Source organism: Limulus polyphemus, unplaced genomic scaffold (genome assembly GCF_000517525.1).
Source record: "Limulus polyphemus unplaced genomic scaffold, Limulus_polyphemus-2.1.2 Scaffold5009, whole genome shotgun sequence".
Classification (NCBI taxonomy): domain Eukaryota; kingdom Metazoa; phylum Arthropoda; class Merostomata; order Xiphosura; family Limulidae; genus Limulus; species Limulus polyphemus.
The window spans coordinates 51,545-68,396 of NW_013670619.1; the positions used below are offsets into that span (position 1 = coordinate 51,545).

The 16,852-nt window shown below is 35.4% G+C and overlaps 1 protein-coding gene across 1 annotated transcript in view; it reads left to right on the top strand.

Moving 5' to 3' along the window:
- Positions 1 to 16,852, top strand: part of LOC106471990 (dynein intermediate chain 2, ciliary-like) — a gene marked incomplete at its 3' end in the record, with an annotated part of 70,048 nt that overhangs the window by 49,930 nt on the left and 3,266 nt on the right. Inside the window, exons 11-13 of the mRNA XM_022400603.1 lie at positions 2,420 to 2,581; positions 6,139 to 6,386; positions 15,634 to 15,723. Of these exons, the coding sequence (XP_022256311.1) occupies positions 2,420 to 2,581; positions 6,139 to 6,386; positions 15,634 to 15,723 (500 nt within the window). The remainder of the gene's footprint in view (positions 1 to 2,419; positions 2,582 to 6,138; positions 6,387 to 15,633; positions 15,724 to 16,852) is intronic.

Here is a 16,852-nt window from a genome sequence, read left to right on the forward strand (position 1 = left end):
TATTTAAGAAAGGACATGTATGGGTAAAGTTTCTTCGGAAAGAATTTTTACGGAAAATTAACTAACGACTGGAGGTGTAACACTTGGTTGTTGTAGGGCTTCACTTAATTGGTGACAATTTGTCCTTGCAATAAACCAGACATTGTATTTGCTGCTACAATTGTCTTGGAACCTCCTGATACTTCTTTTTTTTTTTCATCAGTAATCTATAAGTAAACATAGAATGCCATCTGGTGGTTGATGATGCCTTGCAGGTACTTATCCCATTTCCATGTATTCACCCTCGTATGGCATTAGAGACAGCTCCAACCAGGATGGGCATTATCTAAGTATTTATTCTTGATGTTCCCATTACACTCTCCTTACATTAATTCAACAGTTACAATACACCATTACTGCTCTCAAAACCAAACTTTTTACCTGAGTTAAAGTATTTCATGAGTAAAGAGATACCTGCTGAGAATAATACTGTTACGTATCTGCTTGTTTGTTTGTTTTCGGTAGAAATTCTTTCTAAGGATCTTCAGCGATACAAGTCCTTTCTTGATTAAACCAGTTTATTCTTCCTCAATACAACTTTTAGTACACAGAAGTTCCACAATCAGTACATTTCTCGTCACTTTAAACTTAACAACTTCTATAATACACGCTATAAATCACAGCGATTCATAATCTCGATAACTTCGCTCTCAACGAGTGCAGGATACACACTTTACAGATCACTAGCTTGAAACTAACAGAATCATAAATTACACGGAACTCAAAGTGACTACTGCTCTCTGTTCATTAACTCCACTGGATTTCTCTGCCAGGCTTATATACTAACAATAAGGGCATCACGAACACACTCGGACTTTCTCGATCATTCGAAAAACTCATCAGCAGCATCACGTGACTTCCGCTGTCGTAACAATACCTTATTTTTGAGTGTTCTTTAGGTCTGATCTTTTTATAAGCTGACTTACTCCACTCATTCTCCTTCGATTCCAGTTCTACGAATAATTTTTTTGCTTTTGTATTCTGTTCTGACTCTGTTTAGCTAAATCTTTATTGTATTTTAGATTATTATCTTCCTGACCTGTAACTTTTAGTTTAATGATTTATGTTTCTTTTCATTTTCACTGATTCCCACCTCCTTTTCAATATAGGTATTCTGGCTTTCAGTATTTCAGAGGTAAGACTACGTGATTTGAATTTAACATTTTAAAATTAAAATTAATTTAAACAGATATTTATTTCTGAAATACCTTCTCACTCCTCTTGCCCACACCATTTTTTTGTCACAACTGCATCTTTCAACAAAATCTAAATTATAGTGGAAAGTAGATCATCTGATGCTTGCACACTATGTCAAATGGAATGTGGGAGGGTGGAATATTATAAGTAAGTGACACATGCTCTACAATGCATAAAGGTCATTCAGAAATTTTGAGCCACATGTTTAGTTGACAGCATGAGCTCAAACTTAACAAGAAAGGCTTTCATTATTTCTAAAAATCTAAACTTTTGTCTTCAGCTTTAAATTAAGCTTTCTTTCTTTCTTTCATTTGTCCACTATAAATAATTACACTTGTCCTTTTGCATATTAGGTTCTCAAATCTGTAGCTATTGAGGAGATCAAGTAATTGTGTACATGATTTATCCGTGAATTACCACATTATTATGAAGATTGGCAATGAACTCTGGTAATTTCTTGGGTAAGCCTTCTAGTGACATTCTGGTCTGTGTCTCAGTCTGGATTCATTGTGCCTAAATCAGAGTTGAAGCCAAGTCTAATGTTATTAAATAGACAAGTGTTGAGAATGTGCCAAACTCTATGTCTAGAATGAGGCTAATTCTAATTTTCTGTTCTTTTGGATGGCTTTTCTGATGTCATCTTATTCAACCAACCAACTAGCACAGTTTAAGTGTGGTCCTATACCTCAATACAGTACAACACAAGTTTAAATTATAACAGCATTTCAGGTAAGTTTGAGCAATATGTTATAAAAATGATAATTATTATTATAAGAATATTTTTAGAAGTATGTTATAACTTAGATATATAACTGTGCTACATCTTTGATTTTATAGAATGAATTAGGGCTGGTGTTCGGAATTGCACCCCAAGTTACCACATAAAGATTGAAATTTTGGGTTAGTAATGTGAAAACATACATGTTGTAAAAAACATTCATTACCATATGTATTTCAGTTATGTTATTAAAGTTTTGTAAGTAGCCAGGAAATTACATAATATTTGAAATTAGACTGTGACTGTAACAAAAGTCACAAGATATATGACATATGATTAATTAGAAGTTTAAAATTTTCATATATGTAATGTATTTGAATAAAGTTAACTTACTGTTATATATTTGCTTTTTATTTTTTGTTTAAAAAATTTTGTATTCCTTTTTTTTTCCCACATGTATTTTAGACTTCAAGTATTGGGAGGATCCATCTGATGAGTTTAAAGATTTTGAAGGAACGCTACTACCTTTATGGTGTTTCTCAGTTGTCCAGACAAAAAAACTGGCTGTCACCTCTCTTTTCTGGAACCCTCGTTACCCAGACTTATTTGTTGTGGGTCATGGATCATGTATGTTTGCCTTTTTGTATTCTGAGGCAAAAATTAGTATAAAAACAAAGATATATATATATATTCATACACACATGCACATGCTTATATAATAAGTATAATGTTTGTGTTGTATACTTGCTGAAAGGCCAAATTTTACAATTATTGAATAGGGCAAAGGTTATTTTTGATTTTAAATTATAAAGCCGGGAAACATAACTTTCAATACTTACATAAATGTAAAAGATTCTTAAAACTATCCATACTATTAAGTTTTATGAGTTTCATTTAAATAACAAGCTTGTTGTTTTTTTATTAAATCCTCTTTCTGATGGTACTTGTAGCACATAATTATGTTGAGACTTAGGAAGTTTAGACCTGTATGAATAATTTAGTGCTCTTCCTAGAGAAAAGAAATTAATGTGCAGTATAGTATTGGAAGTAATTATAGAAACACGAGACTCAAAAACAATAAGTAGGTGCAACTAAATCATCAGTTTGTCACTAGTATAGTACGTTATTAGAGAAAAAAAATGAATAAGTTATACAATGCATTAGTTATTGTTTTTGCTTTAAATAGAGCAGTTTTTATGTTACCATAAGTTTCACAGTGCATGAATTAGAACTGTTATTCCAGATGTCCTGTATTTCTCACCACAATTCCAGGTATTTAGTTGCCAACTGGCCTACTCAGTTTCCATATAAGCTCATATACCTTATTAATATTCATATCAGGATCTTGTATAGATTAAGCCATAGTTGCAAGTATTCCAACAGGCTGCATTTCCTTTCAGATATGGTTTTATCAAATTTACTGTGATCACTGTCTTACTGAAAGATGTCTCTCATGCAAATCATCATGCATCACCTATCTATCAATAGGATCATAGTTCACTCGTGTGATGCACGTGACTCCCTCTCTGTGCCTCTACCCAACTATCACTTCTTGTTTGACAGCGCTTGCACTTGGATGTCTTTCTTTTTTCGTCTGGTTTCGTGTTTGAGATCATGTTTTCTCGAAGTGGTTTAATTTAATTTAAAATACTCGTTTTTTTTTACATTATTTCAGTTCACTTTCCCTTATTCCAGTTGCATTTCTTATTTACTTCAAACAATTTTGTCAACTTCATCACCAGGAGTTCTGAAGCTAATGTCATCACTTCGGGTGTAACACAATCAACAGGTGCAATACCACCGGCTTCAGCTGCTGTCAGCTTGATGAGAGATTTTTCTGGGTTTATTTGCAGAGAGCTTGAACGTTATATGAGTCAACCTCTAGACATTGCCCCTCTTCCTCCTGAATTTGTGGAACCTGGTTGTCAGGTTGACAAAGACTCTTTGATCACCTGTTTCCACCTCCTGATTTGGCTGTGCCTTCCCATGCCCTCCCTGAGGATTCTGTTTGGCTGTCCACAGTTTTTCAGACTTTATTTCTCAGGTATGTGATGTTTTATCCCTTGCTCCTATATCTTATGGCTCGTGTCCTTTGTTATTGCATGAACGTACTTTCCAACCTTATTTGGTGTTTCCCTCATATCCTGACATTCGGGTTCATGCAATTCGCCTCTTAATTGAGCGATGGTGTTAGTATGCCTCGTATTTCTTAGGTTGGACTGTCCATATCTCGATGAACAACTGTTGGGTTCATTTGGGGGGGGGGGTCTCCCATTAGTCTCACTTGTGCCCAATTTTCCCGCCTCCATCTTACCCTCATTAGCCTTTTGCAGTACTTTTCCATAATCCATCTCCTGTCTGAGGCTCTTCATAGAAATCCTGAGGGGTTTTCTGAGGACACCCTCTCCCTCCCCTACCTCCTCATTGGCTCATTTATTGTCTTCAACTCTGGCTTTAAATACATGATATCTTTGTTGTTGGGACCTTTTAGGTGATGCTGTTTTATCTTGTACCCGTTTACCTGCTCCTTATCTCTGGAATTTGTGTATGGCTCCATTTTAAAGATGTTTTGTTTTTGATACGGTCCCAGAATCTTTGGAGTCTCGGGTGGCATCTGCCCGGCAACACCCTACCATTTCCCATTTATCTCAGTCAGTGCCAAGTGTGGTGCCTATTTCAGTTTCACTCTTACCTGTCCCTTTTTCCTGCAGTGCCACGACTCGCCATTTTTCTCAATGATGCACGATACACCGCCAACAGTTACAGTGACTACCAGGTGGGTTCGGGCTTAGTGGGAGCTTGCCTTGTGGCGTTTGTTCATCAATGGTACCCTTTCATCTTGGATGTTTGGGTTCTTCAGGTTTTGTCAGAGGGATTGCCCCTCCTCCCTTGTCTCAGGTACCTGTTTCCTTCCCTTCTCCTCGAGATACAGTAACTTGCGAGCATCTATCAGAGGCAGTACAAGATCTCCTCACCCAACTGGCTATAGAACCTATAGAACCACATCATTCACCAGGGTTTTACTCCCATCTGTTGTTTGTTCCCAAAAAGACCAGAGATTGGAGGCTTGTCATTGATCTGTCCCACCTCATTCGCTTTGTTCACCTCCTATGTTTCACCTCAAGCTTCAGTGGACTTTTTCTCCAATACCTATCCGCATATTCCCATCTTGAAACAGTCTTGTCCTTATCTTCATTTCATCATCAAGAGGTGGTATACCAATTTCACGCCCTACCCTTCGAGCTGGCTTTGGCTCTTTATGTTTTCTGTTGGGTTGTTGGGTAGTACACGTTTTTGCTCTTCATCTTCATGCCCTGTGGTTATGTTTCCATTTTTACATGGACAACTGGCTGCTTCTGGCCCATTCCGAACAGGAATACTCATCAGCTTTTTCTTTAAACTACTTGGGTAGGCTGGTTGAATCAGGGGTACACTTTCAGGGGGTATGTCTGATCTTACCTCACACCAATCCCAGAGAAGTACCATATCAGAAGTTATGATTTTCCTGTATGAAAATGTATTTCCAATAGGTACTTCCCTCCACTCACACTTCCCACTCATCCTTCTCTGCCAAACTTCGAAGTGATACTGTTAGTAGAGGCACATAGAAGGATTCACATGCATGATGATTTGCATGGGAGACATAGGGGGCAGCAATGAACGAGAACAGCTAATCTTGTGAGAAGAGGGAAATACCTATCGGAAATACATTTTCAGTATAGCAAAATTATAATTTCACTACATTTTTTCTGCAGTTAATCTCCCTCACCAAACATAGGAATACTTTTTCTCAGAATTGTTTTTCTTGTTAAGTTGATTGTCTTCAGTAGATTTTTCCACAGATTGATATTTTCAGTAAACATTAAGAATAAATTTTAATTAGTTCTGATTTTTGCTATCTATAATTACCTGTCAAAAAACACTAACCAAGATTAGATTTGATCGGCATTATTTTTTTATTTACTTTTTTGCAAAAATTATTCCATTCAAAAGACAGATTTGATCACTTCAGTTTTTTCCCATAAGCACAAGAATAAGTTTGATAAGCTCTTGTATTTCTAAAGATCAGTAACTTTAACAAACCTGAGGAGAAGTTTTTAAAAATACAAACACAATGAAGGCGCTATCAATTTTGATTGTTTTAAAAACTCAGAGATTTTATCAGTTTTTGTTTTGCTCTGCAGATGATTACCTTCAACAAACACAGGGAGAAATTTGCTTGTATTCTCTGAAAAGCCCATCTCATCCAGAACAGATATATGAAACAGATACTGGAGTATATAGCGTAGACTTTCATCCTCAGAGGCCACATTTGCTTGTTGTTGGCATGTATGATGGATCTGTTTCCATATTTAACCTGAAAGAAAAGAAGAAAAAGCCTATTTGCATGACTACAGATTTTATGATCAAGCATACAGATCCAGTGTGGGAGGTAAGAATTACGTGTATAAAAAGATGTCTTCAATAACACGTGTAACTCAGTAATGGTTAGTATGAAATATACATGTGTACATTACTTGATTAATAAAAACACTTGTAACTAACTGGTGGTGACCTACAAATACAATATTAATCATACAGCACTGTAACTTATTAAATTTTTTTATAAATTTTTAGTTGTTGTTTTTCAACATGACACTTCTGATATGATCACTCACCTACATACATAGAAACCTATTTTTCTCTTGAAAATGCACTAATCTTCCTGAGAGACTTGCATGCCACCAGTCTTGTGAAAACTCCCACCTAAAATGCACAAGAATTGGGTAAAATTGTGCTACTGCATGATGATGTGTCATGAAGCAAAACCCTCCATCGATGGGAGGGTGACACACCTTCTTGTGCAAATGCTCCTTCTACATTCACGTGCAAACATGTCATTATTTTCCTCGACATGCTTGCATTTAGACATGTCTATTTTTCTTAAGACTTGTTGAAGTAGGTACTTCAACAACTTTATATTTTGAACCTTTCAATAAAAATCTACAGATTAATCCTTTCACTCAAACTGCACTCTTTAAACTCTGTTCTGTGCATGTTAAAAGGTTTACTGAATTGCATTTAAAATCTAATTAAGCCATTAATTATCAATATATTTTAATGAAATTAGTATTACCATATACATTATAATTCAATTATATTATCTAAGTTTTTATTCCTTTATTTCAAAAGAAACCTCTAAACAATACTCAAGACTTCAGTTTTTTTGTCACATGAAATGCTAGCATTCAAAGTATCTTAACTTTTGTTTCTATAATACTCCATCTGCAGTGTACATGTGTGTCTAAACACAAAACTACGTATACAAGGCTGTTTACCCATCATTTGTTTAAAATTTCATCTGGTCAATTTGCAGAATAAACTAATAAATATCCCTCCCCCTCTGAAAGTAACCATGCCCAACACATATAGTAGAAAGGGGAAAGCTAATGTATACGTATTTAAAGAGATATTTATAACCAACAGAAAGAGCTAATTTTAAACTACAGTCTCTCAATGGTTATTTCAAAATTGGCAGCATTATTTGTTCACAAGCCCATTAAACCACTAAAACATTGTTGAAGGTTTGTCATCACTAGCACTTCGTTATTTCTTTTCTCACCTTATAGATATTAATTTGATAGACAGTTAAATTGTATTTAGGTTTTACTTTTATATTTTATTTAATTTTGTATTATTTCTGTTTTGAAATTAATATTTGAAAGCTTTAATAATTTTTTAGTACAACCCAAACTTTGCCTTGCTTTGCAAGGCTTATGTAACAAAGCAAGACAAAAAGTATTTTGCCAGAGGCTAAGATATCACTGCTGATTATACTTATATATCAACCACAGGCACCTTTTGACGTGCTTTTACATAAATAATTAACGGTAAAGAACAGAAAGAGATGATAAAACATTAAAAACTAGCTGGAGTACCCATCCCCTGGACAGTAGTTACATAAATTCATGATTAATGAAAGCTTATCATAGAACATGAAAAGTTGCTTCTCTTATATGTACTCGCAATCTGAGGGTTGCAGGTTCGAATCTCCATCCCACCAAACATGCTCAATCTTTCAGCCATGGGGCATCATAATGTTACAGTCAATAACACTATTTGTTGATAAAAAAGTAGCCCATGAGATGGCAGTGGGTGGTGATGACTAGCTGCCTTCCCTCTAGTCTTTCACTGCAAAATTAGAGACAGCTAGCACAGATAGCCCTTGTGTAGCTTTGCGTGAAATTCAAAAACAAACAAACAAACCCGTATATGTAATTGTAAAAAACACCCATAAAACACAAAAGGCAAAACTGAAAATTAGTATGTATCTCCCCTTGGACCCAATGAATCTCCACACCGAATTTGGTGAGAATCCATCTACAGGGGGCGAAGTAGTGGTAAAAAATGCAAAAATAACCATAAAAACTGCAAAACGTAAAATGCAAAACTGAAAATTTGTATACACTCCTGCATAGACATAATGAACCTCCATGCAAGGTTGTTACATTGATAGACAATAGACAAAAGAATTAAAAGATATGAATATATTTCCATTTCTTAATCTTAAACATTTCATTGCACTATACATTGATGATAATAGCTACAGTCAGTGATATGGTAGAGAAAATGGAAAATAAAATATAAACATTTCCTTTAAAAACCTTTTATGTTCATTTAGGAGGTTCTAGAGACTATGCAAATGAAATAAAAAACTGTAAAAAAATAATAAAGTATTTTTATACTTAACATGAAAATCACCTTACATGTGAACTATTCAGAGACTGAGTACAAATAATTACATTAATAACGAATTTTTAGAAGAAATAGTAAAAAAAAAAATTATATATTTTATTTTTCTGAAACTACATGCCTTGAAGAAAGTTACTCTCAAGTTTCAAAATATTTCATTCACCAGTTTTATTTTTGGAATGAAATTTGAGAAAGTTACATAACCTATTTACATTGTAAATAGGTTGCACTGAAAGGTAATTAACATGAATTCCTTTTTCTGCTGATGTAATTACAAATATCACTTACTATTACCAATATTTAGGAAGTTCTTGCCTGTTGAGATTGTGACTGCTATCACATATTGCAAATATAGTAAGAAGAAGAACAATGTCATATCGTCCACTGTGTATTGGGGTCCATGTTACTGCCTGGGCCTTCATCCATCCCTGCCACACATTTTCCTTCACAGATTTTGAAGCTGAAGTTGAGGAGGATGAAATGAAGTGACTTTCCACTTACTACTTCTCTACCTACTCCGTATCTCGACTTTCCCACCTTTCATAAGCCTCTTACACATTGTTCATTTTCTTCTTCCCTGTTAATGCTGCACCCTGCATTTGCTTCTAGGTTCAATTTGCCCCTACAGTTTTGTGCCTCGTCCTTTCTGCCTTACCAGGTAACACATAAATGTTATAATATACACAAAATGGGGCCTAAGGCCACCTGAAGGGGTCACCTGTTTTAACCACTTGCACCATTATGCATCTTATAGTATGTTGTCTGTCATCAATCAGTAGACACTAAGATGACATCACATAAGGGACACTCAACATTACAGTTTGTACTGTGATGTCAGTAAAACGTGAACATGCACTCTGTAGGCTACCACACAGCATGACATATGAACTTCAAAAGCAAGAAATAAAAAATATTTGTTAGTCTCAATTTATTTTCTCTTGAAACAGAACACATAGTTACTTACTGCTTAACATTTACTACTTAGTATATTATGTTTTGTCATAGTTCATCTCTCTTCCACATGTACACATAGACATTGATGGTTGGTCATATTTACTTATTCCTTACCATGTCAACATAGATGTTAATGGTTTGTTACACTTTCACATTTCACACATAGTTGTTGATATCTCGGTCTTGCTTATTACTCCTTGTCCAAATAGAAGGTAATGTTTAATGTTTATATGTCATTCATTATTTTTTCACATGTACTCTTGGTACATAATGCTTAGTTTTAATTGGTTATACCTTGCCATTTGTACATAACTACTGAGATTTAATTCTAGTTCCTTATTTATCAGTTAATTATTCCATGCCATGTCTACATAGAAGATATTGTTTTCACATTGTTTGTTACTGTTTAACATGTAACTCATTGGGGTTATTGCTTTTCTTGTATCCATAGGACCAATAATGTTTGGACGTAATTCCTCCTTATCGTGCTTAGAATATTGTATGATCATGGTTTATTGATCCTTTCCATACACACAACAGTTGATGTTTAGAAATAGTTGCTTATTCTTAACATGTATACTTAAATGCTATTGTGTGTTTTTAGTTCTTTACTTCATCACATATAACATGGAATATGTTTAATCATAGTTACTTACTCCTTACGTCACTGAAAAGGTAATGTTTCTTCCTTATTCATTACTCATTGGTATGTATACTTCATAGTTACTGTTAATTATTAGTTAATTATTCCATAATATGTACATATGATGGATGATACTTCAATCTAGTTTCTCATTAACATAATTAGACATTCATATTTGGTTCTCTTTCATTACCCTTTAATATGTACATATAAAAATTAACATTTGATATCATTTATTCTTCCTTAACTTGCAACACTTTGATGATGATGTTATATATCGTACATTACTCTTTAATGTGTCCACTTGATGATTAATGTTTATCATAAACTTTTTACTGTATAATTTGTTCCTGAGAATGATAGCATTTAGTCCTCATCCATTCACAGGATTGTTTCCTACCCACAGATTGGTTTTTTACCCACTCATCTTTCATTGTTCTGCTTTCTCGTTGTTCTTCCTCCCTTTGTTGCTTTGCCACCCCTCTTTGCTACCTTCCTCTCTTCTGTCTTCTGCACCTCATTACCCAACCCTGGCTGTCTATGCCTTCAGTCTGGCTGGTCACACCTTTTTTAATATGCATGTCCTCCTCTCCATCTTCTCCCACATACCCTTGCTCAGTTTCTAAACACTTCTTACAGGGTCCATTTGTTAGCCCCTCACAGTCTTCCCAACTTTATTTCTATTACCTTACCTCCTCAAGTCTCAGCCTTGACTTCCCCTTCCCAACTTTTCATCCCTTCTGATCCACCCTCATACACTGCTCTTTCCTTGAGATATGGCATCCCTTTCTCATTGTGTGTATTATTGTCCAGTATACTTCCCTGATCATGTAGCTATCCCTTTGTCCCACTCCTGTCACCCCTCTACCTCCATATACCATTGTATGGGATGTACGTTTCACTTTGGTTTCTTGTTCACATTTTCATATAACTTAATTATATTGGCACATATTCCTCTCTTTCATGGGATGGTACTCTCGTGATCTGTAAATATTTTCTATCTCAGATTCTTAGGCGGCATTTCTTCTACCTTTCTCTTCTTCTCTGCCTCTTTCATTCCTTCCTTATCCATTGCACTCTACCAACTTTTTGCCTGATTGGATTATAATTGTGGATTTCCATGCTCTTACCTGGGTCCCAATCAAATCTCTAACAGATGTTTCTGCTCTCCCTAGACATGTCCTATTCCTACTTGCTTTTGTATCAAACAACTTGTAGATATGTCTACAAAATAAACTGATAAAACACTTTAGTGAGGGATAGCAGAAATTATTAATGTTTATATGATGTACTTTTTTATTTGCAGCAGAATTATTAATGTTTTTATTATGCATTTGTTTTATATGTTATACTCATCCAAAATTCTGCATCAGGCCAGGATAACGGGAAGTGATCGACCATCTACCCTGGCTCAGTCAGTGTCCACTGTGAGATGGGGTGTTCAACAAGACCACTGGAGTTCTACTCATGGTATTTATATGTAACATTTTCCAGTCCAATCCAGACTGTACCTATTCCATGGACTACCAGTACCAGAGTTGTGCATCTTCCTTCTCCTCTGGCTCGCACTTGTTGGCTTTCAAAAACAAGTTTTGTGGTCACCCGTAGCACCATCTACAGTAAAAGATCTTTATGGCAGGCAACTAGTGGGGATCCGTGTACATTCTCTGGGTCTACTATACATGAATTCCCACCTCCCTTCAAGTGAAGCATGGGAGACCCTTGCCACTTATCAGCACCCAGCTGCTGGGGTGGTGAACCATGTGAATCCTCACAGATTGGGACCTAAATTCCAGGGTCCCTCTACAGTGATAAGTGGGGTAGGGGTATTTCTGGAGTGTATTGCAGATCATCCCATTGCATAAAAATACATCACAATCTCCTAGTGGAATTTGGACACATATCACTATTTCATGCTTGAATATCTGTCTGTCTTTATCATACTTCCTACTACTACTATGGCCTGAACCCTCTGTATCTCATGATGGTTTAGATGATATTATTTCATATCCAACTGTGATGTATCACTCACATTCCCTACTCTCACAGCAAGTGGCCAATAGTGTTAGTGAACCAAATATGAATACATGGTGCCATTGTCCTGTGACTAGCAAGGAACCCATAGTGTCTCACAGTAGAGGAGCTGGGTACAGATACTTATCATAAGTGCCCTTCTCTCACAGCTGGTTTTGACCCATAGAGACTGGTGGTTGAGGAGGTGTACATCCATGTTAGTCTAAATGAGCCCCAACCTAATTACATTTATTGGCTGTCCGATGTCTTGTGTTCGAGTACTTGCACCATCATGTACCTATTCCACTTATTCTTGTGACACCATGCTGGCCTTTTGGCCCTTCTATTCCTGCTCATGGAGGAGATGAGATGCAGTCTCCCATGGGTGTGCCCCTATGGAGCTACTGCCATACAATGTCATGCCCCCATGAGCTTCCTTCAGCTGCTTGCTGTAGGTTGCTCATCTAGGTAAATTTCACACTGGTCACTCCACCATCTTAATGTGGGATTCTAGCTTTCTGTGTATGGAGGTGAGTGATCATATTGGAAGTTAACATTTTCTTGAATTAAAATCGTTTTTCTGAGAGATACTTACCTCCATACATGTTCCCACCCATCCTCTGCACTTTCCCGATGCACCTTTATTTGTGGCCTCATAAAAAATATGTTTTATGTGTGAATATAGAGGGAGCATTTACACAAAAAGATGGAGAGTTTTGCTGCATGATACGTTATCATGCAGTAGTGCAGATTGACATGATTCATGTGACTTTTAGGTGAGAGTTTTCAGAAGGCTGGTGGCATGCAAGTCTACAGGCAGGTTAATGCAATTTCAAGAGGAAAATAGCTTTCTGTATATTAAAGTGAGTATCTATTGGAAATACACTTTCAATTAAGAAAAAATGTTATCTTTCAGAAGGAGTTAGGGTAACCAGAATATATTACTTGTCTGTTTCTTAATAAACTTAATTCACATTTTTTGAGTTGGTTACTTTTTGATAAGATTTATGTCATTGCTTAAAAAATAACATGAACTAAATAAAATTACAGTGTGTGTGTGTATTTAAGTAGCAGACTTTTAAATATCTTACTGTTGTTATATCTAATTGGTGGTATTAAGAGATGGGGGCCTCAGATTTTTTCTGTCAACTTGTGCCCATCCACCCCAATCCCTCTATTTTTAGTTGTGAATTTTTCTTTGCTTTGGAAATTGCATTAAAATGATGAAATACGTAGTCAGAGTTAAATCTTAATGAAGATTCAGCACAGTGCAAATTGGATTTTTTGGTTCACACTAAATATAACTGTATGATTGATTGTGATTGGCATTTGAGATTATAAAAAGTTATAGCTTTCAGAAAAAGCTGACTAGCTGCTAAACATGTTGAATGAATGTTGTTAAAAATGTAGTAGATGTTCATTTTTATATTACAGATTGAAGACACATTGTTTTTAATAAATGCTATTTATAGAGTCTGACTCAAATACAGGGTATAGCTAGACCCACTTCAATAAAATGAACATCCTTTCTTCTTTAGTTAAACAGCTGTAGGCTAGGCTAATAGGCTTACAGGTACAAGTCTTAAAATTAAACTTAATCATTTAAGATTATATACTTTTGCAACAAATTAAAATTTATTTTCTAGAACCAGTTTTTTTGTGTTTCGTAAATGATAAAAATTGTTTTCAGCCAGATACTTTCACCCTTAACCCTTTCGCCCCAGGTATCCTTTACTGCGCATGACACAAGGTTTTAGTGTTGTACATTGAAAATGTTATTAAACTAGTTTTTGTTTTTGTTATACCAATTAGAATAGCAGTTGGGCAGCTTTGCTCATCTGTGATGCTCTTTTCAGGTTCTAATAGAAGGACTGTCTCTTCATTTTTCTGATCCTCCCTTTTATCCCCATACTCATTTCTTTCCACCCTCTTTGGGATTCACTTTCTTGCCAGCATCTCTTCAAAGCAGTTTCAGATCTCTTGAACAAGGAAGCTATAGAACAGGTGTTTCATCCTTCTCCAGATTTTTATTCCTGGCTATTTGCTGTTCCCAAGAACACTGGGGATTGGTGTCCTGTTATCGATTTCTCCAATCTCAACCACTTCATCAACCTCCCATGATTCACCATGATCAAGGTTGACATCTCAGATGCTTATCTTTATACCCCAATTTCTCCAACATCCAGAAATTACATTCAGTTTGTTCATATGAGTCAGTGTTTCAGTTCCGCGCTATACCACTCGGTATGGCATCAGTGCCATACATTTTCTGTCACATGGTCAGAGCTTTTGTCTGCTATATTCACAACCATGGTATGTGGTTTCACCATTATATGGACGACTGGCTATTTTTGGCCCCTTCCCAACAAGCCTCTCATAAATAAGGGGTGCACCAGACTGTACCAACTCATGGACTATTATGAGTAAAACAGTGTCAGGATTGCTGGCCATCATTCAACTAGGACTGGCCTGCTTTTCAAAATAGGGTTTTCATTGGTCACCCTTTGCACTGCCTTAAGAGGTAATAAGAGGTAAGGTATAGTATCAGAAGTTAACAATTTCATACACTGAAAATATATGTCCAATAGATATTTATCCCTTTTCACACTCCCCCCCACACATCCTCTCCACTTCTGGTGTGTCTTTTTTGCTTAATCTTGAAATGATAAGAGTGCTCTACACTATAGAAGGAGTCAGCTAGGAGGGCATGTCACACTCCTATTGATAGAGGGTTGTTGCATACTCATTTGCATGCTCAAATGTAGCCATTCCACATGAAAACATGTGTAGGTAGGTGGGACCATCAAGGATAGTGGCAAGCAAAAACTGCACAGAGGACAGCACTAATCAAAAAAGGCTATTCTAGGTATTATGGGTGAAGAGGTAAGTATCTATCTGAAATACACTTTCACTGTAGGAAAATGTTAACTTCTTGCCCAATTAATTAAATGTTTCAAATAAAATGACACTAATAATGAAGGAAAAAACAATTTTTTCAAAATCTAGAACAAATGGACCAAATAAGGAATATTTTATATTATTTTGGTAACAAGTGGTGATTCATTTTGCATAGTGTGAAAGGCTTCTTATACCTGAGTATCTTTTATGAAGAATTTCAAATTGTTTGCACAAATTCTCAATAGTTGTTTGAAAAGGGGTCTCTGAACTACAGCAAGTGGGTGAAGCTTTTTTATCATTTAAAATGAAGTGTTAGATTAGTGATTGACTATGAAGTTAGATACTTGTAAGTTTTTCACTATAAAGAACTGTGATTATTTCTCACTTGCTTCTTTCATGTGTGTGTATGATATTATATGTTTAACATATCTTTTCTCAGGTGAAGTGGATGAATGATGATCTTGATGGTAACTTAAACTTCTGCTCTGTGTCTGCAGATGGTAGGGTTGTCAAATGGACAGTGATTAAGGTATAATATCAATTACTTGTATACTTAAATTTACTGATATGTTTTGATATGGTCTGTTATATGTTAAAAAAGTTCAAAGTAATATTTGTAAGTACATTATTAGTAGTATCCTTCTAGTAGAAATTAGATATGGCCACAGGAGTCTATCACAGTTAAAATTTGTTGATAAAGTGTTAACTTTAAATAAAGTGATTATAGGAGATGTACAGATGATTGCCTGTCCCACCACCACCAAACTACATTAACTCTATGTTAGATATAATGTTAGAGATAAAGAGTGTATAGTGGTGATTTTTAAAGTGAAATTATCACAGACTGTATTGTAATAACAGAGCAGAGAAGAATAATTGACTGTTCACAGTGGGGTACTCCAGAACTGGATTCATTCACTGTTTTCTGAATTCCAAGCTTCCCAGGCTTATGTTTCCTATTTCACATCATTTGGCTGTAGCTGTTGATGCCCTTTTGTCTTCTTCTTCTTGTCATTGCCATCCATCCTTAATTATTCCCTCTTGTAACAAGAACAAATCTTCAAAAATGTTAACTTAATTCTATAAAATGTATCTTATTTACTTATGTGCTTAAGTCATATATAAAAGTTTAACACTTTTTATTTTCTTTAGGTTCCTTCTTTATACAGGATGCAGACTCTTATGTATTACCTTGACTCTAATATGAAGTACAAACAGTAGCAATAGAGTTACTTTCATTTAGTGGATTATATTCTGTATTTTAGAATAGAACCTATTCAATCACCTCAACATCTTAGGGGACAGCTTTGAGGAAATGAATAACAAGACATATAGTATAATTAAGTATGTACAAATTAGAAAAAAATAATCATTACAAATGGCCTAGTTATGTACTGATGACAGGGGAGAAGGAAAAAAGTAGTAATTTGTCAAAGTTGGAAAAAATTATGTTTCCAAAGAGAAGGAAAATGAAGAGAACTTTGGGAAACAAGGCTAAAATGCTACATTCACCAGTATTAAAGAAGTAAAAAAATGCAAGAAAAAATGAAGTACATCATATACAAAAGAACTGGAATTAAATAGGAATGGAAAGATAAGTTAAACATAATAAAACAGAAAATATTGAGTAATTTGCAAGTAATATTCATAAAAATTGT